Source organism: Nyctibius grandis, chromosome 4 (assembly GCF_013368605.1).
Source record: "Nyctibius grandis isolate bNycGra1 chromosome 4, bNycGra1.pri, whole genome shotgun sequence".
Classification (NCBI taxonomy): domain Eukaryota; kingdom Metazoa; phylum Chordata; class Aves; order Nyctibiiformes; family Nyctibiidae; genus Nyctibius; species Nyctibius grandis.
Window position 1 is genome coordinate 30,639,361 of NC_090661.1, and position 25,072 is coordinate 30,664,432.

Sequence of the window (25,072 nt, forward strand, 5' to 3'; positions counted from 1 at the left end):
CAATGCTATAACCAAGCGCTGATGACGGTGCCGTTCCTCAGCTGAATAGTGCTTCTCCGCTGTAGCTCTCAGCATACTGTGCTGACATGGAAAGGCTATGAGTTGCTTTTGCACCTGGGATTTATGAGGACCCCACAGTAAGTCAGCCAGATGGATGACAGTGCCCCGATGCCTGGCTCTGAACTGAGGTGCCCACTGAGCCTGGCATGGGCAACTCCCCTACGTGTGGGCTGCCAGGACCTGGGCTCTCTCTGCTTCCCCTGGCAATGGCCGTGCTGTGACTCGACCTTTTCCTTGGGGCTCCTGCAATTCATTACTGAGGTGGTGAGAGGTGTCCAGCGTCCCAGCCCCAGAGCTACCCCTTGCTCTTATGCGTCTGGCCCTGCAGGCTCTTCTCTTTGCAGTCAGTGCTACCCAGAGGTCAGGTCTTCCTCTGCCGCCTCCCAAAAGGAGGCCTCTGCTGCTGTGAGGGCAGCGAGGGCACAGACTGGTCTTGTGCCTTACCGTCACAAGGACAGCTGCCACACAGGGCAGCTGTGAGCCTTTGCATGGGGGCAGCGAGAAGGTCCCTGTAATTCTACCCAGCTAGTGACTGCCATGCTGCGACATGAACGCGCAGAGCAGACCTCCTAATACTCGATTTGAGTAAAAGCCAAGTGACAGCCCTGAACGTTTCCCAGAGTAAAGAGTGCAGGATCCGTCCAGTGTTCCTGTTCAGAATATGCATGAGCATGGTTTAGGTACACAGAGGGAAAATAAAATCCCCCCTCAGTTAATGCGTAATATTAAATCATTCGCTCGCCCATGGAAGCTAAGAGAAGCCCGAAGAGCTGTTCTCACCTGCACCAGGTTATATCCAGCTCAGTGACAGGCTGTGCTCAGCTTTCACAATAGCCTCAGCCTCCCACACCTATGCTACCTGCAGGAGCTTCTCTCAGCCAAGAGCAGGGACGAGGTCGCCGATCTTTGAGAGCTGAGAAGAAGTCTGTATTATAATATAATGCAGAGTATTGAGAGGTCCTGCTGCAGTCCTGTTTGGATCTAATGACACTAGGACATTAATAGGAAGGCTCTGCCATGACACTGTGCTTTCAAATTGTCATTCTCCTTGCCCACAGCCAGGAGGTCACAGCATTAACTGCCAGATTCAATGACTTCCCTATGGTGATCCTCTCCATAGCCAAGAAAATCAGCAGGGGAAACTTTCTTTTCATAATGAATACAAATAAAATCAAGTCAGCAGACTAGTGGATTTTGTTTTGACTGAAAATGAATCAGTCAAATCATCTGCTGCACAGGTGTGAAGCTGTTTGAATTTAGTAATCACAAAATGAGTGCCTTTGCAGGCAGTACCACAAAGAAAAGATGGCATTTAGTGCCACCAAGGCAGGACTTTCAGGTGAGGGTAATCCAACTCTGAAACTCTCAAACCAGCTTGGTGTCTGACAACATTGAGCTCTGCCTTGAAGTCTGCAGCACAGCCATTTAATAGCATGGTCTAGACCATGAGAGGCCAGGGGAGAAGCATGAGGCTACAACTTGTCTTAGGCAGGCCAAAGAAGATGCTTCCTCTACTTGATAGAATTAGTTTAGGGAATTTACTTAGAACACCATCATTTATTAACAGCAGTTTTTAAAAGGAATGAATGCCTTTTGCTGCAACAGTATAAGCTGACTGGAGGATTTTTCCTGACACAGGAGAAAAGCTAATGAAAATATAACAAAGGTCAAATGCCATTTTTAGTTGCATGGTGCCCTTGCATTTTCCAGTGCTCCCTTCCAACTGACTCATAAGTACCCTCTGCCCAGAAAGCAGCATGCACTGCTAATGGGTTTTACCTAGGATTCTCTGTCTCCCTTGCTGTAAGTTTGACTCTTTGTAATGAAGTTACAGTCCGAACTGAATCAACCCAGTGAACACAAAGGTCCTTTGGATAGTACCAAGGCAGCCTGAGGCATTCAGATCAGAGGAGACTCTTTCTAGATGAATCATTGCATGAATGAAGTGCAGCCTGTTGGGATTCTCTGGGATAACTTGACCTAAGAGATCAAGAGCAATCGCCTGCTCAGCCAGGAAGACTGGAAAGACAGACCTGCCACCTGCATCTTGAATACCAGGTTGTCTCAGTCTGCTAGCTGAGTACTTTTCATCAGCCTTGGAAGACCTTGAAACTGTTCCCTGTAACTTTGGCTGTACTCAGCACGACTAGCACAGCTGGAGATGAACTAGAGTAATACAATATTAAAAGCATATCCACAGTGTCCTAAAGGCACCTGGCCACCATAAAGAAATGCAAGAAAAGCATTTCTGTCATAGCTAGATCAGACCATATGACAATTGTATGATTCCCTCCTTTGCATTCCTTTACCAACCATCCTCCAAAGCAAATGAGCCCAAGATGCAATAAATTGCTCTGAGGAACAATCACTGTTGCACATTTAATATTTGGAAACAGTTAGGCACCATCTAACTACCTTCATCTAAAACACAGCATGCTGAATTTCAGAGCTTGTTACTTCAATAGGAGCAGGATCAAGCTGAAATACAGTAATAGAGGTTGAAAAAATGCAATCCGAAAACCTGTCATTTCACAGCTCATTTTCAGGAGAGCACCACAGCAACGTGAGGAAGAATATTTTCACAAAGCAAGAGGGTGGAGAAAAACATGAAGGCATCTCAAACAGCTGCCTTGACAGAACTGGACCCCGGACAGCTGACCGAGGCCCAAAATAACAGGACAATCCCTCCACTCCCTCCCTCGAGGAGAATAATGTGACTGCTGGGGGGAGCTGGAAGCTGGTCTCTCCATCTGGCTATATGACTAATCCAAATACTTACATCAAAGCAACTCTGCTGGTTACTGTGAAGGAGCAAAAAAGTGGGCTCAAGCCAAGTGAAACTACTAGACCTGGAACATGAGTCTGGGAAAATCCAGGGCTACCCTGATGACATGAGAAAAAAGCTTTAGACCGCAGAGATAGCATCAGCTGCCTGTACTGCCACGCAAGCAATTGTCAGTTGTTTCTTCTTTCTCCTTCCTACTCCAGCCCTCCAATCTTCCAGCAGATTGGGTTCTTGGACTGTACTTTGTTGTCTTCCCCATTTGCAGCTGCTCAGGGAAGTGGTCCCCAGGTTGCAATATCTTTCTTTCCTTACCCTCACAAGAGATGTGTCCAAAAGTTAAGTGTCTTCTTTTTCTTCCTCATACCAAGTATTTGAGTATGAGAGATGGGATAAAGCAGGGACTTTTTTTTTCTCTGTAGGACAGGTTGTACCTACTTCTTCCCTTGGCTTTCCTATGCCCTGCGGTTCTTTGTCCCCTAGAGAAATGGTTCTGTGTAACCCTGCAGTAGTCCCACCTCATTTGCTGGTAGTTTCTATGTAGTCCTTCCCTCTCTGCAGCAATTCCTTAATTATTTATGCCTGTACAGCATCTTGTGCCCATTCTGTACTAGTATAAATACCGACAAACCCAATACATATTGTCCTAAGTGCAGGACAAAAGAAAAGTTTCCTGTCCTCAGAGACAGATGGTATCTGTATACACTCCTGAATGCAGCATTGGCAATTAAATACTGCAACATGAGGAAAAGAATAAAATCTCTTAACCAGCAATTGATTGTTCCTGAGAATTAAACATCTGATCCTGGGCAAATTTTGAGGAGGAGTATTACTGGAGTTCATTCCTGATGAAATGTATTCTTCAACCCTATTAATGCCCCAGCAAATTAGTAACTGCAAATTGGACACCTTAAACCTGCTGTCATTATTAAAGAGTTTAATCTGGTCCCCTGATGCTCCTTCCACCTACCTGCTCTCCTGTCTCCTCCAGTGGTTATTTTTTTTTCACTTATTGTGTAGAAAAGTGTTTTCCCCTATTCTTCTCATTTTAATGTGTTTGAACCCCGTACAGAGGGAGCCCTCCAGGCTAGCTTATTAGACCCTGTAGATACATGGAAAAAACTCTGGCTGAAGTCTGGAACATCCAGATTCCAAAATATTTTTGTAGTGAATATCTGCAGCTGAAAACTCTGCAAGAGATTTTGATATCCACAAACCATCCTACAGGAAAACGTCCTAAAACAGCCTTTATTTCTGCAGCAAGCAGGCATCATAATGCATGCTTTTCCTGCTCATCCATCTGTTTATATTTTGCAGGAAATCTGTGAGAATCCACGGTTTATTATTGGTGGAGCCAACAGAACAGATATCTGCCAAGGAGAATTAGGTACGAAATGCTTACTTCAACTGCACTTTTTAAAGTCTGCATCACTTAATTTTCTTTTGCTTCCAAGGTGATATTTGAAATCCTCTGTCTCAGTATACCACTACACATCTGCTGATTCCTTCTCTCTATAGCAAATTGTTGGTATCTGCCTAGTAGCAATCTAGGGAAGAACTTTAAGTGAAAGATGCTTTGCAGGGTGTTTTGCTTTTCATGACCTGATATCATAAGTGTGTTACAAAGCACCATTTGGCCTTTCTTTCAGGCTTTGAGGAGGGACAAAATTAGTTAAGACAAGAATAAGAGATAAAGAGAATGAGTTATTTCACTGAGACAAAAATCTAATCAGCTACTGTTGTATTTTTTCAGGTATTTAATCCTGGTACTTACATACAGGAACTTCTGAAGGCCTCCAGCTAAGTGTACCTTGTACTCAAGGACAACCCCTATATTGAAGACCTTAAGCTCAGATGCTCAAAGATACTTTGATGTGTAGAGCCACTACTTAAGTACAAGTGGTGCCTCTGCAACAGTTGTCCACACAGCACTCACCTGCACTGGTTTCCCATGTCTTTCATAGTTTTATAACTTCTCCTGTGATCTTTTTCCTAAGCTAATACATCCTGATGTGTGTTAATCTTTTCATTTAAGTGTTGTTCTGTGCTTGTGACTGTCCTCATCACCTTCCCCGTACTTTTTCTTTTTTTTTTAATTTATTTAAAACTGCCTTTCTTTTTGAGGTGACCAGAACTTCACAGTTGCCAAGGTGTGGACACAAATTAATTTACGTGCATAATGTTTCCTCTTTTGTCTTCCATTCCTTCCCCAACTACACATAGCGTTATTTACCTTTTTGACTTCTGCTGAACATCGGATAGTTTAGAAAACTCCTGTTCACAGTGGATCTCACATCCTTCCTAAGGGGAAATAGGTAACAGAATATACTGCTATACAGAGAGAGCTGGCTTTCCAAAATACATGCATATATATATTTCTATACGTTTTATCACTCCACCAGTTTCATAAATTTCTTTTACAACTCCCTGCAATCAGGTTTAGTTTTCAGTACCTTGTATAATTTTCTCACCCCACTAATTCACGCTGCTCAGGCAAGCTTACCCTATAACCCCTCTTACAGTAGCAGCTGGGATGTTTTAATTAAGGGTTGAGGCATCCTTTGCTGAACACAGTAGTACTATGGGAGAAAGTCACTTTCCCAGAGCTCCCACAGAGGCAGCAAACTTGTGCAAGAGTCTGAAGGAGGAACTGAAAAGTGCTAAAGGGGACAGTGTTTACAACAGTGCAGACACAGATTCAGAAAGAGGAAAATGTGTCAGAGCAATGAAGCAGGAAAGAGGCCCCACAGAACGATGACTGGGACAGTGGGTTATCTTGAGAGCAGAAAATGAAAATGAGAGACTGAACCTCAGCTGTACAGAGCTCCACCTGGGAGAGAGTCATCTCTCAGCTGGTCTCTCTCCTAAGCTTGGAAGGAGAACTACCACAGGAAGTCAGATTGGCATTCACATGGGACAGGGAAATCTTAACACAGGTCACAGTGCTCATCCGATTTTAGGCTTTTTCTAGATTACAGGGAACATCGTCTATTTAACAGGCATGTACCTAGCCATGAATGATGCCAATGAGCATTTCCAGAGCACAAATAAATGAGTGCTGAAGTACTGCAGAACACAAGGAGGAGAGCCCTCTCCTGAAAGGCGGTGGCATGCTCTACTGAGAATTAACATGTCACTTTGGAGTATCTCGGATTTTCCTTTTGATTCTAGTTGCTCTGTCCCTTCATTTTGTCTGTGCTTCTGCTTTTTTACAGGTGACTGCTGGTTCTTGGCTGCCATTGCTTGCCTGACACTGAATAAAAAACTACTCTGTAGAGTCATACCTCATGAACAGTCCTTTATACAAAACTATGCTGGCATCTTTCACTTTCAGGTGAGTCCTTTCATCTAGCAGGAGCAGATGTAACTGTATTTACCCAAGAGAGAGCTCAGCTCTCGGGTGCGCTCTTCCCTCTCACTTCTCCACCCTTTGGAAGCATGACAGCAGGGAAGGAAAAGGGATTGAATTGGGTCACCCTAAACTCTTCCAACAGGGTAGTCACAGAAGGGCCAGCCCATACAGGCAATTAGGGAACATTAACCCACCCAAGGAAGCATTTGCAGATTGCTGTGTCCTATGCATAAGGGATAGCAGCAGGTGCCCGGTCCTGCCTCGCTGCTCAGATGAAGCGCTACAGCCAGCACAGACATGTGGATATCTGGCAAGAGCATCTATTTTTAGGCCCGCAAGCAGCTGCTCTATCAAAAACAAGTTATTGAAGAACTACTTATTCAGGAAAGATTGACTACTTTCCACATTTCCCTTGGCTCTCCTAAGAAACCTCTCACTGTCCCGCATGCATTGCCTGGGGGAATTCCATACGACTGCCTCCCTCCCAATGGCCATCACTTTTTGCCACATTACGAAGCAGTTCATTTCCACATTTCTCCTCTCTCAGCCTGGCTTTTCAGACAGGCTCCCCCTCCCTGCACCAAGTCAACCCAGGTTTTTTTTCTGTTTGCCTTTCTTCAGTTCTGGCGCTACGGAGGCTGGGTGGACGTCGTCATCGATGACTGCTTACCCACGTACAACAACCAGCTGGTCTTTACCAAGTCCTCCCAGCGCAACGAGTTCTGGAGTGCCCTCCTGGAAAAGGCCTATGCAAAGTAAAATGACCTGCTGGACCATGGCGGGCTCCCCACTGAGGCTTTGGCTGGGGAGGTGGTTAAACCGCTGCGTACAGGACTTACAACGATCCTGTAGAGAGGCTCTGAACATACCAGTGCCTTTTCCCAAAGATTCTCATGCCTCAGAACTGGGGATGGGTTAAAGCATATTTTCTAGGGGGTTTTGCTACTCATTCAGACGTCTCCATTTGATTCTCAACATCTCTTTTTTTTTTTTTTTTGATGTGTGAAGGTGGCGTGTTTATTTGTGGGGTTTTTTAGTATGTGTGTTTACATATCTTTATTTATATACACACAAGTTAAATATATATTATGTATAAAAAAAATATATACAGGTAGGTATCTGTGTAAAAGAGAATCTTATTTTTCTTCTCTCTTTCCAAGACTCCATGGATCATATGAAGCTTTGAAAGGAGGCAACACCACCGAAGCCATGGAGGACTTCACCGGAGGAGTCACAGAGTTCTATGAGATAAAGGATGCCCCTAAAGATATCTATAAAATAATGAAACATGCCATTGACAGAGGATCACTCATGGCCAGCTCCATTGATGTGGGTCCATACGAACTTTGCAGATGAACCATAAGAAATGGCAGAGGAGAGGGACCTCTCCATCCATAATCAAATATATGCCAGCTTTTGGAACTGCTTCCTTTAGTCCACATAGTAAACATCCATTTCTAGGAGATGGAGTAATCTCCACTAGACACCACCCGTTAGCAAATAGCAAGTGCCAAATGAGAAACGAACAGAAGCAGAACATGGAGGTGGGGAGAAGGGGTGCGATGAGGAAAACCAGCACTCCCCACCCTCAGTGCCCTCACCCAGTAAAATGAAGTTAGTATGGGGGTGCCGCAACTCTATGAAGACACAAATCTTCATGTCAAAGATGCTGAGTGTGCAAATGCTTAGGAAATCAACCCTTCAATTGCCATCACAGTCTTAAATTGTCTTCATTTACTGTGGTTAATTTAAAAGTGAAAGTATAAAAACTAGCTTCAATAACCATTATGAATCTGCAGTAAAGGCAGAACAATAACCAGTGCTATCAACCACTGTAGATAAGTATGGACCATCTAGCACGTAATGAAAGAGAAGTTATCCAGGCTATCTTTTACCACTCATCTTTCTTGTATCATTTCTCTTCTCTCTCCCTGCCTCATCTTTCTGCATGATACTTTTTCTCCCATTCTCCATACCAGGATAACCTAGGCTTTTCCTACGGATCAGCTCCTAGGAGCGACATTGGGGAACTGATTGCTCGAATGGTGAAGAATCTAGAAAACGCGCAGATGACTCGCTCCACTGTAGACTACCAAGGGACAGACGAGAGGCCAGCCTGGGTTCGTATGTTTCCAGAAGTGATTGACTTCACAGGGTTTTTGTTTTGTTTACAGTTAGAGAAACATATCATCTATGCTTTTAAATCCTTCTTTGGCTTCACTGAGTTATCCCAACACTAAAGACCTGTTCTCATGGATGCTATTTGACATATGTATTAAAGGATTTCAGTCCTTTCAAACACAGTGGCTGATACTAGAGGGCTTTGCTGATACTGAGGCAAAGGGCTGTTGGCTTGTGGCACAGGCTTATAATTTCCAGAGCTTACTTGTACAGTAGAAATGGAGAGCAAAATCACATCAAATATGTCAAATATGTCAAAGTGGCACATTGGTTTGGGAACAGGACATTATTAGTAGATTTTATAAAGTCCCTTGCTTGCAAAGGATGGAGAGAGTGAGAAAATTAAAATACCAGCATGGAACAAGATCCCCAAGTGTGGAGGGGGTGTGAAAGAAAGAAAAAGCAAGCTCTGCACAGTTCTCACTCCAAGCACAAAAGCTCTTGAACTTATATGAGACAGATCGTGCTATGGAGCACTGCCCACCAATGGAGGGGAGTCTGCTCTCGGGATGCTCCTTTTAGCTTACTGCCTTTAAGATCCTCATTTAAAATGCGTAACAAGGAAAACGAAAAAAGTGTCAAGTTTTACATGTGTGATAAAATACAAAGTAACCCCGGCATACATAAGTATCTAGCAAAAGAGAGGGAGGGATGTTAAAACTGTTAAAGGAAAATCCCATACTGGGAAACTTAAAAGCTTCGAAATCTGTAGAGGGACACATTGCTTTCTCCTTCTCTCTGTCAGGCAACTGTCATACCTTGCCCTTTAGGGAGCTGCATTTTCATGACAATGAAGTTACATCTCTCACTTTACGGAGAGAAGAAAAAGCAACACCCACCCCAATTACATCATCTAAAACTTTTGGTTGCACAAACTCTCTTCTGCATTTGCAGCCGAAATAACTGATTTTTCCTCTTTTGACACCCATATTTAGTCTTCCTAGAAGACTGAAATGGTGTAATTCTTCGGGAAAGCCCAGTATGACTGTCTTGTTCTGCAAGCACGGCTGCCCAAATCACTGATGTTTTGGGAGCAATTTCCTCCCCACTGACTGTCTACTCAAAGAAGGTTGGAAAACTCTCTGTAGTTACTGCCCCGGCAGCCATTTTGCTGCTGGTTATTACACACTCCTGAGCCATCACTAGAAAAAAATATTCATCACTTTTGATGGAGAGAGGCAGATAGTGCAGACTTCAGAAGCACTTCAGAGAAATGGCCCAAGGCACCAGCAGAAGTTAATATTATTAAACCGAACAGAGAGAAAGGGGTTCTGATAAGTAATGATGGCGACAACATGAGTAGTAATGAAGAAAAAATGAAATATATGTGAGGTTATAGGCATAAAAAGTATGGAAACAAGAGCAAGAAAAAAAAAGAAAGAGGAGCAGAGAGGAAATAATGGAAAATAATTGCGACAGCCAGGAAATATTCAGATGAGATCCTCCCTCTGCAAGCTGAGAACATATCTATGTGACCTTACTAATTCTCTGTTTCCAGCCCTGCCTTTCTCATGCCCTCAGACATGTCAAGAAGGGACAGCAGAGTTACTGGCAGGGCCTTGCAGTCATCTCTCAGTGACAGACGTAATGGAGGAGTTAAAGTTTCACACATGGTCCACATGCGCGTAGTAGAGCCTTCCCACCGACCTTGGTGATCTCTCCTACAAGCACAGTGGACTGTGTGCACCTGCCATCTTCCTCTCAATTCTTTATCTCCCAGATAAACAGCATTCTGAGATTTACAAATAAAAATCTATCAGACACACTAACAGTTGATTACCAAAACAGCAAATGTATTTACACCTGAGCAACACATTGCTGAAGAAAGCCATGCCCTTCCTGAATGTCAATTGGAAAAAATTTCGATCATGAGGATTTTATTGATTATGGAATAAAATGTACATCACAGGAAATTAATTTTAAAAAATAATAATGTAAGTTGTAGGAAAAGTGTATTAAATAGGGTGTTTTAATGTCATTGTGATAAGATTGCAGCCATGTGTAAAGATGAAAGTATTATTCTAGGTGGTATTCTGCTCTGATGTTTTCAGTTAATATGTAATAACCTTACTGAGCCATACAAGAACATACTACCCCAGAAAGGGCTGAACAGTCTTACTAACAGAAAATGTAATTATTTTGATTAAGCGTGCTATAAACTAGCACATTCTGAGGGCAAAAAGCAGTAACCTATACAAAGGGAAAAAGTAAATCACAAAATGTCCTTTCCAATTAATATTATTAACCTTTTGCTTTTTTAGTTCTAACCAACAACCAATGCTTCTAACCAACAACATTAATTCTGTGGGCACAAAACTCAGCCACCTTGGCAAATGCAAAGAGAGTAAGACAAAAAGCCCTGTCACCTGAACGGTGTCATCCTGCCTCCAAAAGCCCTAGGTAGCAATACCTGCCTTAGAGCAGCCAGCTGAGCTTTGCATGACTCTTACAAGTTTTTATCTTGTGTCTAACAGACCATAGTGCCAATGCAGTATGAAACACGGATGTCTTGCGGGCTGGTGAAAGGTCATGCCTACTCCGTCACAGCCGTGGAAGAGGTACGTACAGTCCCTTTCCTCCAGCTGTGGGGAGCTGTGGTCTAGACTGGCCTAGCACCATGCATGTCAGCAAAGCTATGGGGGGGAAAAAAAGCAAAACAAATTATGAGCTAATGAAACAAAATTTGTATTTAAATAAATGAAAGCTTTCTGGAGAAACAAACCTGTCCAAGTTCCACCTTTCTGGGGCAATGGACGTTCCACTATGGTCTGCTTGGGCAAAGGCGGCCACAGCCAGCCACCTCCTGGTCTTGTAGCCTTCCTGCACCCACCCCAAGGAAATCAGGCTGGGTGATGGCCCAGGAAAGCACCATCACTGGAGGAGCTGATATCAGCAATTTGACAGGCAGAACATTTCTTTTTGAACCTACTCTCAGTCTATTCTTGTTGCATTCTTCTTCAATTAGACAACATTTAAAGGGGAAAAAATACGTCTGGTAAGACTGAGAAACCCCTGGGGGCAGGTGGAATGGAATGGACCTTGGAGTGACAAGTGAGTAAAACAGAGCTTCACATGATTTGAAAAAAAAGTTGCAGCTTTGCTTGCCCTTATGTAGCTTGTGCATGACCCTAACATTTAACAATGAGGTATCTGAATTGTCTTTGCTGTCATTTTGACACATGCACTTTGAAGTTGATCATAGTTGAGTGCTTAGCTGAAGCTGTGTCCTAATTTGGCCTAAACCAGGCCCATTTTCCTTTCAGTGATTTTTACTTTCAGCTAAGTCTCTTCTAAGTAACTGCACTTTCTGAAACTAACTGCATGTTTTGCAGACAGTGTCTGCTTCCAGGAGCTCAAGATCAGAGCATCCCAACAAGTAGGAAGTCAAGGAAGGGTACCAGGAGACCTGCATGGTTAAACAGGGAACTGCTGGGCAAACTCAAGTGGAAGAAGAGGGTGTACAGATCATGGAAGGAGGGGCTGACCACTTGGGAGGAATATAAGTCTGTTGTCAGAGGATGTAGGGAGGCAACTAGGAAAGCTAAGGCCTCCTTGGAGGCCTTGCAACAGAGGTCAAGGACAACAGAAAGGGCTTCTTCAAATACATTGCAGGTAAAGCCAACACTAGAGGCAATGTAGGCCCACTGATGAATGAGATGGGGGCCCTGGAGACAGAGGATAAAAAGAAGGCGGAGTTACTGAATGCCTTCTTTGCCTCTGTCTATACTGTTGGAGGCTGTCCTGAGGAGCCCCGGACCCCTGAGGCCCCAGAAGAAGTCAGGATAGAGGAGGAATCTGTCTTGGTAGATGAGGGCTGGGTCAGGGACCAATTAAGCAACCTGGACGTCCATAAATCCATGGGCCCTGATGGGATGCACCCGCGGGTGCTGAGGGAGCTGGCAGAAGTCATTGCTAGGCCACTCTCCATCATCTTTGCTAAGTCATGGGCAACGGGAGAGGTGCCTGAGGACTGGAGGAAAGCGAATGTCACTCCAGTCTTCAAAAAGGGCAAGAAGGAGGACCCAGGTAACTATAGACCGGTCAGCCTCACCTCCATCCCCGGAAAGGTGATGGAACAACTTGTCCTTGATGCTGTCTCTAGGCACATCAAGGATAGGGGGATCATTAGGGGCACTCAGCATGGCTTCACCAAGGGGAAGTCATGCTCAACCAACTTGATAGCCTTTTATGAGGATGTTACCCGGTGGATAGATGATGGTAAAGCTGTGGATGTGGTCTATCTCGATTTCAGTAAAGCGTTTGACACGGTCTCCCACAGCATCCTCGCAGCTAAACTGAGGAAGTGTGGTCTGGATGATCGAGTAGTGAGGTGGATTATGAACTGGCTGAAGGAAAGAAGCCAGAGAGTGGTGGTCAATGGGACAGAGTCCAGTTGGAGGCCTGTGTCTAGCGGAGTCCCTCAAGGGTCGGTACTGGGACCAGTACTATTCAATATATTCATTAATGACTTGGATGAGGGAATAGAGTGCACTGTCAGCAAGTTCGCTGATGACACAAAACTGGGAGGAGTGGCTGACACACCGGAAGGCTGCGCAGCCATTCAGAGAGACCTGGACAGGCTGGAGAGTTGGGCGGGGAGAAATTTAATGAAATATAACAAGGGCAAGTGTAGAGTCCTGCATCTGCGCAAGAACAACCCCATGTACCAGTACAAGTTGGGGGCAGACCTGTTGGAGACCAGCGTAGGGGAAAGGGACCTGGGGGTCCTAGTGGACAGCAGGATGACCGTGAGCCAGCACTGTGCCCTTGTGGCCAAGAAGGCCAATGGCATCCTGGGGTGTATTAGAAGGGGTGTGGTTAGCAGGTTGAGAGAGGTTCTCCTCCCCCTCTACTCTGCCCTGGTGAGGCCGCATCTGGAATATTGTGTCCAGTTCTGGGCCCCTCAGTTCAAGAAGGACAGGGAACTGCTAGAGAGAGTCCAGCGCAGAGCCACGAAGATGATTAAGGGAGTGGAACATCTCCCTTATGAGGAGAGGCTGAGGGAGCTGGGTCTCTTTAGCTTGGAGAAGAGGAGACTGAGGGGTGACCTCATTAATGTTTATAAATATGTAAAGGGCAAGTGTCATGAGGATGGAGCCAGGCTCTTCTCAGTGACATCCCTTGACAGGACAAGGGGCAGTGGGTGCAAGGTGGAACACAGGAGGTTCCACTTAAATATGAGGAAAAACTTCTTTACAGTGAGGGTGACCGAACACTGGAACAGGCTGCCCAGAGAGGTTGTGGAGTCTCCTTCTCTGGAGACATTCAAAACCCGCCTGCACGCGTTCCTGTGTGATATGGTCTAGGCAATCCTGCTCTGGCAGGGGGATTGGACTAGATGATCTTTTGAGGTCCCTTCCAATCCCTAACATTCTGTGATTCTGTGATTCTGTGACTGATAACGCTCGAAGTCTGTAGTTATTGCTGAGGCACCGGTAGGGATGTTATGCAGAAAGGCTCTTGCTGTACTTATTCTTAGGGAAACCAAGGTCACTGCTAAATTCCTCACTGCTTACGAGTGAAGAGCTGAGGGGGGGGTCGCACCTGCAGGGAGGAGTGGACAGGGCAAGTGACCCAAAATTGACCAGCGAAGGTATTCCATCCCATACACGTCATTCTCAGTATAAAGCGGGGGGATCACGAGGGTCTCGCTATCTTTCTGCAATGGCCGGTGTCCAAAGAGGACTCTGTCCGTTTTCCTGCTCCCCCCAATCCCAACCCGTGCATCCCTGAATCCAGCTCTTGACCGTTGCTGGGCCCAGCCTGGGCCTTCCCGGAGCCTGCCCTGCAGTGCCAGTGGTGACATGGCTGACTTCAGGGGAGCTCGATCTTGGTTTTGTATATATATTTGTATATATTTGTATATATTTGTATATGTTTGATTATTTCTATTATTCTTATTATACTCTTTTTCATTATTATAGTTTATTAAAACTGTTTTAACTTTCCAACCCGGAAGTCTCTCTCCCTTTTCCCTTTCCCTTCGGAGTGGGGAGGGTTAACAGAGAGCGTCTGCCACAGGTTTAATAGCCGGCCCAGCTTTAAACCGTGACAGATTTATTGGCGCCCAACGTGGGGCATGAGAGAAGCTCCGACAGGCTGCTCTGATAAGTCGAATCCCAGCTCCAGTGGGAGGAGACCCGGAGAGCTCAGCCAAGAGAGTATCAGATTTCTTCCTTTGAGATTTACAAGGGGTTGGAAATTAAAACAGATAGCTAAGATGGTAATGTCATTTTTGAACGTTGTGTTACCTCTTCTCTTTATAAAGCTTGTTTCAGAGTTAAGTGTAATAATACCTTACTTGCCGTATGAGCTGTTTGTTAGTGCTTACATGTGGTTTAACAGTGGGTGCTGGTCGAAATGTATCGTTTTGGTATGGGTTTTGATACTGATTTATGTCGTGATAAACTGGGCAGTTATTATTCCGATCTCTTATCTCTATGACACAATGATAGGCAGCTTTAACGGTGAATCGATAGCTGCGCACTCCAGGCATCTTTTAGCTGATTTTGATAGTATCTGCTCCTTTTTTGCCAAGCTGATTCCACTAGATTCTACGAAATTCGAACGGGGCATGCTTTTATTTTTGGGTGTCCTGAATGTGTTTCTGGTGTGGTATACGATTAAATGTCGGTGCAGGGACAGCTGTAGGTATTATGCTGCCCCTGTAACCAGGAGAAAACACCGAAAGAAATCAGCTCGTGAAGCGAAGGATGATGACTCAGAGCCTTCTAAGGCAGAGCCATCGCATGACCCAGATGAGGGCCCTTCTCAGTCAGAGTCAGGGCCTGACACAGATGGGGGTTTCCTTGATCATCTTTTTAAAGCAGACCCATCACAGAAGAAAGGTCCTTCTAAAGCAGAACTATCACAGGAGGAGGACTTGGACATAGAGATAACCTACCACTCCTTATCCCTGAAAGAACTGTGAAATATAAGGAAAATTGGCCTGGTTTAGGCCAAACCAGGACAAGCTGTCAAAAAAAAAAAAAAAAAGAGTTCCTAAAAAAAAGATGTTAAGAAGGGCTTTAACCAATGGAAATTAAGAGAGAGACCAGTCTAATGGCACAGTCAATCTGATTTTACTGTCTATCAAGTTCAGCAATGTCCATTTTCGAAACAAGATATGTCACTAGAAAAATCTTTTAAGTTATGGAAGAACTGGATGAAGCAAGATGTCAGTACATGAGCAAGTTTGGATAAAGCTTCTTATTAGATTTTACTAACAGGAATTTCAATAGCTACTCCAGCAATGGGAGTCTGCAAACACTTTTGTCTTCAAGCTAAATAAAATGAACACAATTCAGCAGATTTTTGAGACCTGCTATGAGGAAGTTTGAAGGGAAGGCAGAGAGGAGTAGGGCAATTGCTTCTTTATTTGGGCATGTGGAGAGGAGGGTAGCGTTGGGAACAAATGGTTGCAAGGGTCACAAAGGAAAAATCATATGGATGTAGCAAGATGACTCTTGACATTCCATTCTACAAGGCTTACAGTAAAGAGTAGAAATTTTAATGAAAACTGTATTGCAAATCATAATCTAACTTATGTACTCTTTTGAAGGTCAAAGGAGTGGAACTTCATTAATGAAGCAGAGAAAATCCGCCTGCAGCACAAGATCGTGGAGGATGGGGAGTTCTGGTGAGAATATCAGTCAAAAACCTGTGTTTCTCTAGGAGATAGGCAACTATAGCAAAAATTAATCATACTGCACTACTTAAATCTGCTAAAACCATTGCAGTAATCTCTGTTCCCCTTCATATTCCCAATAAGCCCTGCTCTGTGATCCCCTCATTCTCCCAGCAGGGTTTATTGAGTGCCACCAGCACAGTCCTAATTATGCCACAATTCCACAAGCTCTCCATCACCTTCCTATGTACCTTCCTCTCAGCCCAGCATCTCCCAGTTTGGAGCTGTACCTGCGTTAACTGACCAACCAGCAGGCCAAATGCATTAGGAAATCATGGCACTCCCACTGCAAACTTACCCTAATAGTGGCAGTAACATGGGTCACCCTCCTCCGTCTCACCAGGATCTTTCAGACAACCACTCACTATGTAAATCCATTTGGGTTGTTTCCCCTCAATTCCTCCAGGATATCTTTTGAAGATTTCATGAGGCACTTCACAAAACTCGAGATCTGTAACCTCACACCTGATACTCTGGAAGCCGATAAGCTCCAGACCTGGACTGTGTCAGTCAACGAAGGGCGCTGGGTGAGAGGCTGCTCAGCTGGAGGTTGCCGCAATTATCCAGGTGAGCAATGGATCCTAAGAGAGATAAGGCCTCTTTGATGGGGACTCTATTAGATCCCACAGGCTAAGTCATACCACAGCCTGATCAGTGCTCGGCCATAGGAAAAGCCTTGCTTCCTCAATGGATGAGGCACACAGTTTTGTAGCTGGAAATCTTCTATCAGTAGGTTTGTGACCGCACCTCATAAGCCCAAAAGGCAGCCCTGGCAAAAAAGAATCATTGTTCAAATACTTCACAGTGCCTCAAGTACGATAAGAGAGATCAATTTCACTCTTAACAGATTTCACTTGGGAAATCCACTTTCTGGTAGCTTTAGGTGCTTTGGAAGTTTGTCAGATGCCAGTTCTTCATTTTATATCCTCCTTTGCTGTGCGGTTTTGTTAGAACTATGTAAAACCCATAACACGTAAAAAAATATATACGTATTAGCCCAATTTTAACCTTTCCCTCAGAAGCCACAGGCAGGGAACTTAAAATTTCTCTTTAATCATGAGTATCATTAGAGAACTGAAGCTTTACATGTTTGCTTTGGGTTGTTGGTGGGATTTCACAGATACATTTTGGACCAATCCCCAGTATCGCTTGAAGCTCCTGGAAGAAGATGATGATCCTGAGGATGAAGAGGTTATCTGCAGCTTCCTCGTTGCACTGATGCAGAAAAACAGGAGGAAAGAACGCAAGCTGGGAGCCAATCTGTACACCATTGGCTTTGCCATCTACGAGGTAGCAGCTCTAGACTTTGTTCTTAGCACCGTGGTTGCAAATCCTGACAGTATGCATTTACCAAGAGAGTCACTGAGTCATTCAGTCTGACTACATGAATTGCGATTTTTACGTTGCAAGGAGATCAGGGCAAACCTGGAAGAGAGGAAGGAAATTCAAGGCTTTGTAACCATTCAGCCCACAGGAATCTCGGGGTTTACCCCATCTATAAGTGACACACTTTTTAGGCTTTTATGGTGACTTAATACCAGATTTTAACATATTCTTTCCCATATATTCTTCAATCTCCATTTCATCCTTGCTGAAACTAAACATTTCATTAACAGAATAGTATAAAAAAGGAAACAGACATCCAAGACGCATACGTAGTGATTAACCTCTGTCCCTGCTATTGACTTCACGAAGTCAATTTATTCAGTGCCTTGCACAAACATATTTAGTTCAGATCTTAGTGGATCTCATGTAGATCCCAAGAAATCTGGAAAGGAGGAAAGAAATTGCGTAGAATAATTATATAACTTGGGGCATTTTATTTACTGGCTGCATCCTCAGAAATCTCTGTGAATGCCATTCTGTTTGATCTATAAACAAGTGGACTCACCTAGCAGCTCTGACTGTTTCTTCTCTTTGTCTCTCCCTAAGGTGCCGAAAGAGGTAAGAGGCAGATTGACGTCTTGGTGTGTGCTCAAAGCTAGTGTCACTGTTGTGCCTGTCTGTACGTCAGCAGGAAACTGTCCAGCCAAGTTTGTTTTCAGGGATGTAACAAAAGTGGAACTGCTAACCTTTCTGCTTTGAGTCTTTATTAGTAACATTTTGCGAGTAATTTTTCGTTCCTTCTCACCTGCACCTTTTCCTTAGTCCTTCTATTCTGTTCGTATACGACCTGTCCATGGCTTGCACACTCAGTGAGCCTGGGCTCCAGGAAGCAGCATCAGCGAGCACTTTGCCATTGCACCCCACACAGAAGCACCCGAAACCACTTCCATTTCCTCCTGTGAATAATGCCAATGGCCTGTACCCTGCAGCCACAGAGTTTTCTCTATAGTCTCAGAATTTGTTTGGAAAACAAATGGTATTTTCAGCCATTGAAGAAAATGTATTAGAAGTACGCAGATTATGTTTTTCTGAGCCTGCCGATAGCTGAATCATTGGCATCACAAGTTTTGCAAACCAGCTCACCTGAAGGCTATGTTACCTGGAAAACATGGTGATGACAGTCTGAATGTTCTCTTTGCTGACTGTTTTACGGGTGGTTATTTCTGCAGCAAACAGCTTACAAGTGTTGTTAGCCCACAATTCTTGACTTAATTTTCATATTTGAACCAATGCAATTTTGATTATCACATTTCTTTAGCAGATACAGAATTCATGTTTTGTCCAGGCAAGGACACCTTTCCACTGAAAGAACCTTCACGTTACCACACTGCATGTAGGATTTGGCATATACCATTCCTTGCCATGCCACCCTCCAAGGAAAATAGCTGAGCTTTGGTTACACACAACTTAGCATCCAACAAAACAGTCAGATAAAAGTGTCTATACAGCAGAAGTCAGCCAGTGCTCTGCAGGTGGGCCCTGGAGCAGCCGTCAGAAGCCAACTAGACCAAGCCAGCAGCAACTTAAAGGTGACAGATGCCGTATCTGTTCCCAGCTATCATCTCTCGTCAGCTCCCTGCTCGCTAAGCTGCTGCTTCATTTGTGTTTTCTGTCCCAACCATGTACTGCCTGCATGACAAGCCACCCGGGGAATGGGTAAGACTTCCTCGAAGACAAATTGACTCATTTGTTCTGCAGATGCATGGTACTAAGCACCACTTGCAAAAGGATTTTTTCCTCTACAATGCTTCCAAAGCTAGAAGTAAGACCTACATAAACATGCGAGAAATCTCTGAGCGCTTCCGGCTACCTCCCAGTGAGTACGTCATCATCCCATCAACATATGAACCCCACCAGGAGGGAGAATTCATCCTGAGGGTCTTCTCAGAGAAAAGAAGTCTTTCAGAGTAAGTGGCAGATCCATTTATCTGGCCATAAAGGTAGAGGTGATCTCACTAGTCTGCTATAGTCATGTTCCCAGTTTGTTACACCCTGCTTTTAATTTTCTTAACGTCATTAGAAGCTCCAAGCTGCAAACTCATTTCCCCAAGCTTCCCTGATAGTCTAACAAGAGCCTGGTTTGAATCGTCTTTGGAGAAGCTTACTACTTGCAGGATATTCTTTGTAAACATACCACCATCCATTTTTAATAATGTAAATGAACCTGTTTGGTTTTTATTGCTGTATGCCACTAGCTGAAGTTTTGGCCAGACAGATCATTGAACCAGCTCTGATTTCAGTCACGAGGGAAACACAGAAGTAGGTAGTTATTTCTTTTCCATCCTGCTTTTCAACTAGTTTCCCAGAGCTCAGCAAATTGCAGCCAGTGTCACTCTCCTTAGGCCAAACAGCTTCTATTTTACTCCCAGCCATCAAAGTTCAGTGTTATCAAGGCTCTTTAGAGGAGTAAACCAGGCAGCAGTGCTCCAGGAAGTGGTACTTGGGATGCTCAGGTCAAACTGGGAAAAAGCTTCGTCTGGACCCTGCAGTTGAGTTGGAAGCCAGCTCACACCCCTGGCTGTTTGGAAAGTTCAAGTGGCTGCTTACAAACCGGCTACAGAAAAAAGTAACATTGGGAACAGTCACTTTCCTGATTTATTTACTCTCTGCTTTCTTCTAGGGAGGCTGAAAACATGATTCAGGCAGAGCGTCCATTGGTACGTACTGCCCTGGGCCTCCTTTGTATGTGAATAGGGGTGGGTAGGGAGGGGAGGAGCATCACATCTAGGGAAACCTACAGCAGGAAACCATTTGTAGCCACATGACAGCTCCTTTAGCATGAATTCCCACATTTTCTTATCCAGAGAGTTCTATAAACACTTGCTATATATACACTGATTTCTGATTTGGTCAGACCAAAATCTTTTGCCAGATTTGAAATCCACTCCTGGCATAAAGCAGCTGGATGCTAAGTGTTGCCTTTGCCTCCATCAATGGAGATTATTCATTTACCAGGGGAGGCCTAGCTCGCTCTGTGCTCCAAGACATTTTGTTTGTGAAATTGGCATCTCATCCGATAAAGAAAAAAGTACTTTTTTTTGAAGTACATGCTTTCTGAAAAGCATCCTAATGGTATTCTGACTCAAATTAGCATCCATGACAAGCTCTAACTCTTCAACCTGGGGTTTTACACATCTTTACGAGAATATACTAGAGCTAACAATACAATTAGTCTTGAAAAAAAATCAGAGGAAATGCTCTTGCACAGAATTGAGCTCCACCAAACCTTGCTTAGAAGTGTTCCCCTTTCATTTGCTGTCATGATAACAACATACCTTTCCAGATCTGGTGGAATTTAATTGCCACTTCAGATAACATTGATCTGTGGGCACAGAAGTCCAATCTCCACTGCACTGATGGGTTGGGAAAAAGAAAAGGCATAGTCAGAGCTAAAGGTACAATAGAGGTTTTATTCAAGCAGACAAAGCCCCAGATGAGATGGTACGCTGTTCTGCTATGGCTTCTGCAATTTCTGTCCTTCAGTGTGCACTTTCTTGGTAGGTGTATTTTCCCTCATTTTTTGGGATTTGAAACCTGTATGAATATAGGAAATGGGACAAAATTGTATGAATATAGGAATGGGAAAAATAAATGTGAGAATGGGCAAGAGAAAACATAAAACTTTACCATCAGCTCTACATAATCTGGGTAAAATCTGTAATTCTGTTTAAAACCTTTTTTTTAAAATTTTGTCTCTTTTTGTACAGAAGAAGAAAAAGGGCAAGGTGGGTACTTGTGCAATATGCTGAATGCCAGCAAGGCAAAGAGCATGTGCAATGCATGCAGCAGGAGCAGAGTTCCTTGGTATCGTGATTTCTCTGCATCTGGAAACTGATCTCATTAATGAAGGGGACTGGCTAAGAGGCCGTTTGCAGGCTGCAAAGTTTTTGTCTTCTTATACTAAATTCTAATGAAATAGCATCAGCATCCTATACCCCTCTCAAGGCGGTGACAAAAGGGTAACAGAAACTTTTCTGCTTTATAAGCTTGACCCTCTGGGTTGCTCAAACTGGCCTTCCTTCCTGCCCCTCCCCAGGCACCCTGACACCCCATTCTAGTGAAAAGCACCCCTTCTCCAGACACATGCCCTCACATTTGCTTTCTGTTGCCTAATGCAGCTACTCCTCTTTCCCAAAGTTTCTGCTCACCAAAGTCCAGGACTCTCCTTTCGATTCTACACAACACGTTTAGGGCCCTGAAAATGTAATCAGACATTTTAATCTCAAGACAGGCTGATTGCAGTTAATACTCTAGGGTAACACATTCGCATCTTGTAGCAGCTTTCCTTGTTTTAAATAAACTAAAACAGAACAATTGCATGTGGCTGCTTATAGCTGGATGCTTCACGAATTAATACAGAGAAAGAACATAAGCTTCGCATAATTAACAAGCTCCTACACAAATACTCTTTTTCTGGGCAGGATTCAGATTCTGTTTTCAGTGCTTCTGTCCTTCGTAGAGAGGGGCAAATTAATCAGTTTAACTGAGAATCGAGAATCTGGGAGGCTTATTTCACATAAAAAAAAAAAAAGTTACATTTAAACAGTTACTGGCTTTCTGAACAAGAAAGCTAGAAGCCCGAGATTGTACTCTTTTGCAACTTGCTTTTTAGCATAAAGAGAGCAGTAACTTCAGAAGTAAGTCTGTCCCCTCCCCTGTTTTTTTTCTTTTCTTTCATTCACAGCTCTGGCTTCTCCGACCATGCTCTCAGGGGCAGGAGCTGTTGCTGCACGCGCTTTACTGCAGAACGGTTGTCACGGAAAAATATTTTCCCTTCCTTTATTTCTTGTGTAATTTCCACTTCTCTTTTGCTATCTTCCTTCTTCTTCTTCTAGCCTATCATCTTTGTTTCTGACAGAGCGAACAGCAATAAGGAGCTGACAGCAGATGAAGATGCTGGCAAAGACGGTGAAAAAACGCACGTAGATGAGAAAAAGGTTTCTGCAACAAGTGGCAAGGGGGGAAATGGGGCTTGGTCTGGCTAGCATGAAAGAGTGGCTGGGGAGAGCACAGGAATGAGGCAAAGAAGTGTCCTAAGATAATTAACAGCTTTTCATCAAATCTTAGCATAACTTGCATCTGGTTTATGGGGATCTAATGAGCACGAGCAAACAGAAACTATGCCTTAAGTTATATAACACCTGTGCTGGAGGATTTAGTTGCTTGAAAACATCTCCTGGTTGCTCTCTCATATAAGGATCCCGGCTGTGAGAGATCCCTTCCCCACAAGCAGCACAATTCAGTCCCCTCTTGCTCAGCCCCCTTAAGTGGTACCCGCTTTACACAGGGCACACACGCAAATCGCACCCGAGAGGCTCCAAGAGCTCCTGGCAATGATCACAACCTCCCCCCATTGCAAATTACACATTACACATCCCTATACCAGTCCCCGTTGGCCAGAGGAGAAAAGGATGAGTAAACCCAGGAGCTCCTGCACCCCTCCTCTTTTCTCTTACTACAGGAGAGGAGGAAAACGGGGTAGCGAATTCGGAGTTCCTGCTTGCAGGTGGGTGAGGGACGTGAGATGCAACAGCCAGATCCTGCACCCAGACTCGTGGTGTCTGGAGGCATGGCTTGAGTGTCTGCTGACAGGGACTGTGCTGTTCTGCTGCACGGCTGCCAGAGCGTGCCAGTGGCAAAGTGGGAACCAGTCTTAACTTACCTCTGCATTTAGACAAACAAAAATAAGAACTAAGCCAAGAAATTCACTTTGTTACATGTAATTCCTGTAATTTAATATTGTGGGGCAAAAAAATAAAATATAGTTTCCTTTTCCAGTATCAGCCTCAGAGTTCAGGCTTGCTCTTTGCATGCGTCTGAGACAGAGGAAAACTATGAAAGTGAAGCTGTCTCATGTGCTCCTTATCTCCAGCAAGCGGTCCCCCAAATTACAAAGAGCTCTCAAGCCTAAGTCCCTCTGGTCAATTCATAGCCTACAGGGTGGCTGTGGAGCAGCTATGCCTCTTCTGCTCCAAACTTCTCCCTTGCAATGTTTTAAAACAAAAAAATTAGAAGATAAACATCTGACAGTGAAATTAATCATTTAGGCTCCTTCCAAGAGAAAGGAGAGCAATGGGATGAAGTTAAATACTCAGGAGTTTTGCCAAGTATCACATTTAACCAAAAAAAAGGGAAAAGGACAAGGAGGACGACCCATTCCTCTAAAGAGCTCCAGATTCAGTAAGAGGCTCCTTTGCACAAGGGTTAGTGAGCTCCCCAGGTGCCTTCCCTTCCCTGCTGGGCTAAGGTTGTATCTCTTCTTTGCTTGTCTCTTTTCAGCATCCTTCAGCAAAAGCTCGTGAGAGGAGTGAAGAGGAAAAGCAGTTCAGGAATATTTTCCGACAGATTGCAGGGGATGTGAGTATGCAACCAATCCCCATCTCTGCCATCAAAGCAGCCTAGCCACAACAGCACCTAAATCAACTGCTTCACAAATTCAAAACACTGCATTTTAAAATTTCCTTTGAATTTCCTTCCATCAAATTTGTTTTGAGATCTGAAGCTAAGCAAAATCAAATCAAAATCCAATTAAGTATACAGCTATCCTCATACGTACATATAAGCTATTCCCATTGTGTACAAGGGAGCTTTATTTCAATTCAGGCTTTTACTTCTGTCACTACTACATGATGCTGTTTTGCATAGCACGTATAAACAAGTTAGAAATACAATGCCCTCCAATATATGCTTAATTAGAGAGGTTAAAAGTAAAAACAGATCAAAGAACTGCATAAATCGAGAGGCTGCAAATGGTTTACAGGGATTTTAACATTTTGCCTTTTTGGCTTATACAGTGGCTTGAAATTACTGGTCGTTATTCTAGTTGTGGTTTAATAAGCGCTATATGGTAACTTTAGACTTACCTTGTACTGCAGCCTCAAGAAAGTTTTGGACCAATGTTTATATGAACTAGAATGTGCTCTAGCTTGAAGCATATTTATGTATCTCCATTTAGTCCACACCCAGGGCTTAAACAATAACCAGTTGTTCTATCACCCAAGACCCCTCCCCAGCTGAGAAAGGGAACTGGGAAAAGGAGGGAGACTTGTGGGTTGAAATTTAAAATATTGAAAACCAATATCAATGGTAATACAAAAGACACAAAGTTATACTCAGCCCATAGAGTGGTGGCAAGTTCATCCAGGGATTACAACCATTGAGGAGAAGGAAAAACACAGAAAAAAGAGCAGAGCAAAAAAACCCCTCCTCCCCAGCAAGCTTTCCCAATTATAGTGAACCTGACATTAATGTTACAGAACACACCTGTGGGCCAGCCTGGGTCAGCTGCCCTGGCTTTCACTGCTAATGGCCTTGATCACCATACCACAGCTGGCCACAAACTGAAACAAAATGTAACAGAAAATTGATTCTATAAATTTTATCCCCGCAAAACCAGCACAATATGACATATTGAAAAGTGACCAAAGACTTCATACTTCTAGCATACCTATCTACAAAGTGATCCGCTTAATAAGGAATGTTGTAATTAATTACATTCTCACCACATTTCCCACCAGGACATGGAGATCAATGCTGAAGAACTCAGGAATGTTCTCAATAATGTCGTAAAAAAACGTGAGTTTGAGCATTTTTTTCAGTAAATCTCGACAAAGAAATCTGTGAT

At 43.9% G+C, this 25,072-nt stretch overlaps 1 protein-coding gene and 1 long non-coding RNA gene across 3 annotated transcripts in view; one reads left to right on the forward strand and one right to left on the reverse strand.

The window, feature by feature from the left end:
• CAPN3 (calpain 3) overlaps positions 1-25,072 on the forward strand; it is a 35,950-nt gene that overhangs the window by 4,749 nt on the left and 6,129 nt on the right. The window contains exons 2-18 of the mRNA XM_068400054.1: positions 4,160-4,229; positions 6,058-6,176; positions 6,816-6,949; positions 7,355-7,523; positions 8,174-8,314; positions 10,850-10,933; positions 11,341-11,426; positions 15,937-16,014; positions 16,469-16,629; positions 17,183-17,352; positions 17,995-18,006; positions 19,147-19,355; positions 20,069-20,105; positions 21,156-21,173; positions 22,284-22,385; positions 23,728-23,805; positions 24,966-25,023. Coding sequence (XP_068256155.1) covers positions 4,160-4,229; positions 6,058-6,176; positions 6,816-6,949; positions 7,355-7,523; positions 8,174-8,314; positions 10,850-10,933; positions 11,341-11,426; positions 15,937-16,014; positions 16,469-16,629; positions 17,183-17,352; positions 17,995-18,006; positions 19,147-19,355; positions 20,069-20,105; positions 21,156-21,173; positions 22,284-22,385; positions 23,728-23,805; positions 24,966-25,023 — 1,726 coding nt within the window. The remainder of the gene's footprint in view (positions 1-4,159; positions 4,230-6,057; positions 6,177-6,815; positions 6,950-7,354; positions 7,524-8,173; positions 8,315-10,849; positions 10,934-11,340; positions 11,427-15,936; positions 16,015-16,468; positions 16,630-17,182; positions 17,353-17,994; positions 18,007-19,146; positions 19,356-20,068; positions 20,106-21,155; positions 21,174-22,283; positions 22,386-23,727; positions 23,806-24,965; positions 25,024-25,072) is intronic.
• Positions 20,839-24,788, reverse strand: LOC137663150 (uncharacterized). Of its 2 annotated transcripts, none has more exons than XR_011048129.1 (2): positions 24,712-24,788; positions 20,839-20,982 (listed from the first exon to the last, which is right to left on the reverse strand). It is a non-coding gene; the product is annotated as an uncharacterized lncRNA (long non-coding RNA). The 2 variants fall into 2 exon arrangements; XR_011048128.1 differs by lacking the exon at positions 24,712-24,788 and adding an exon at positions 21,597-21,865.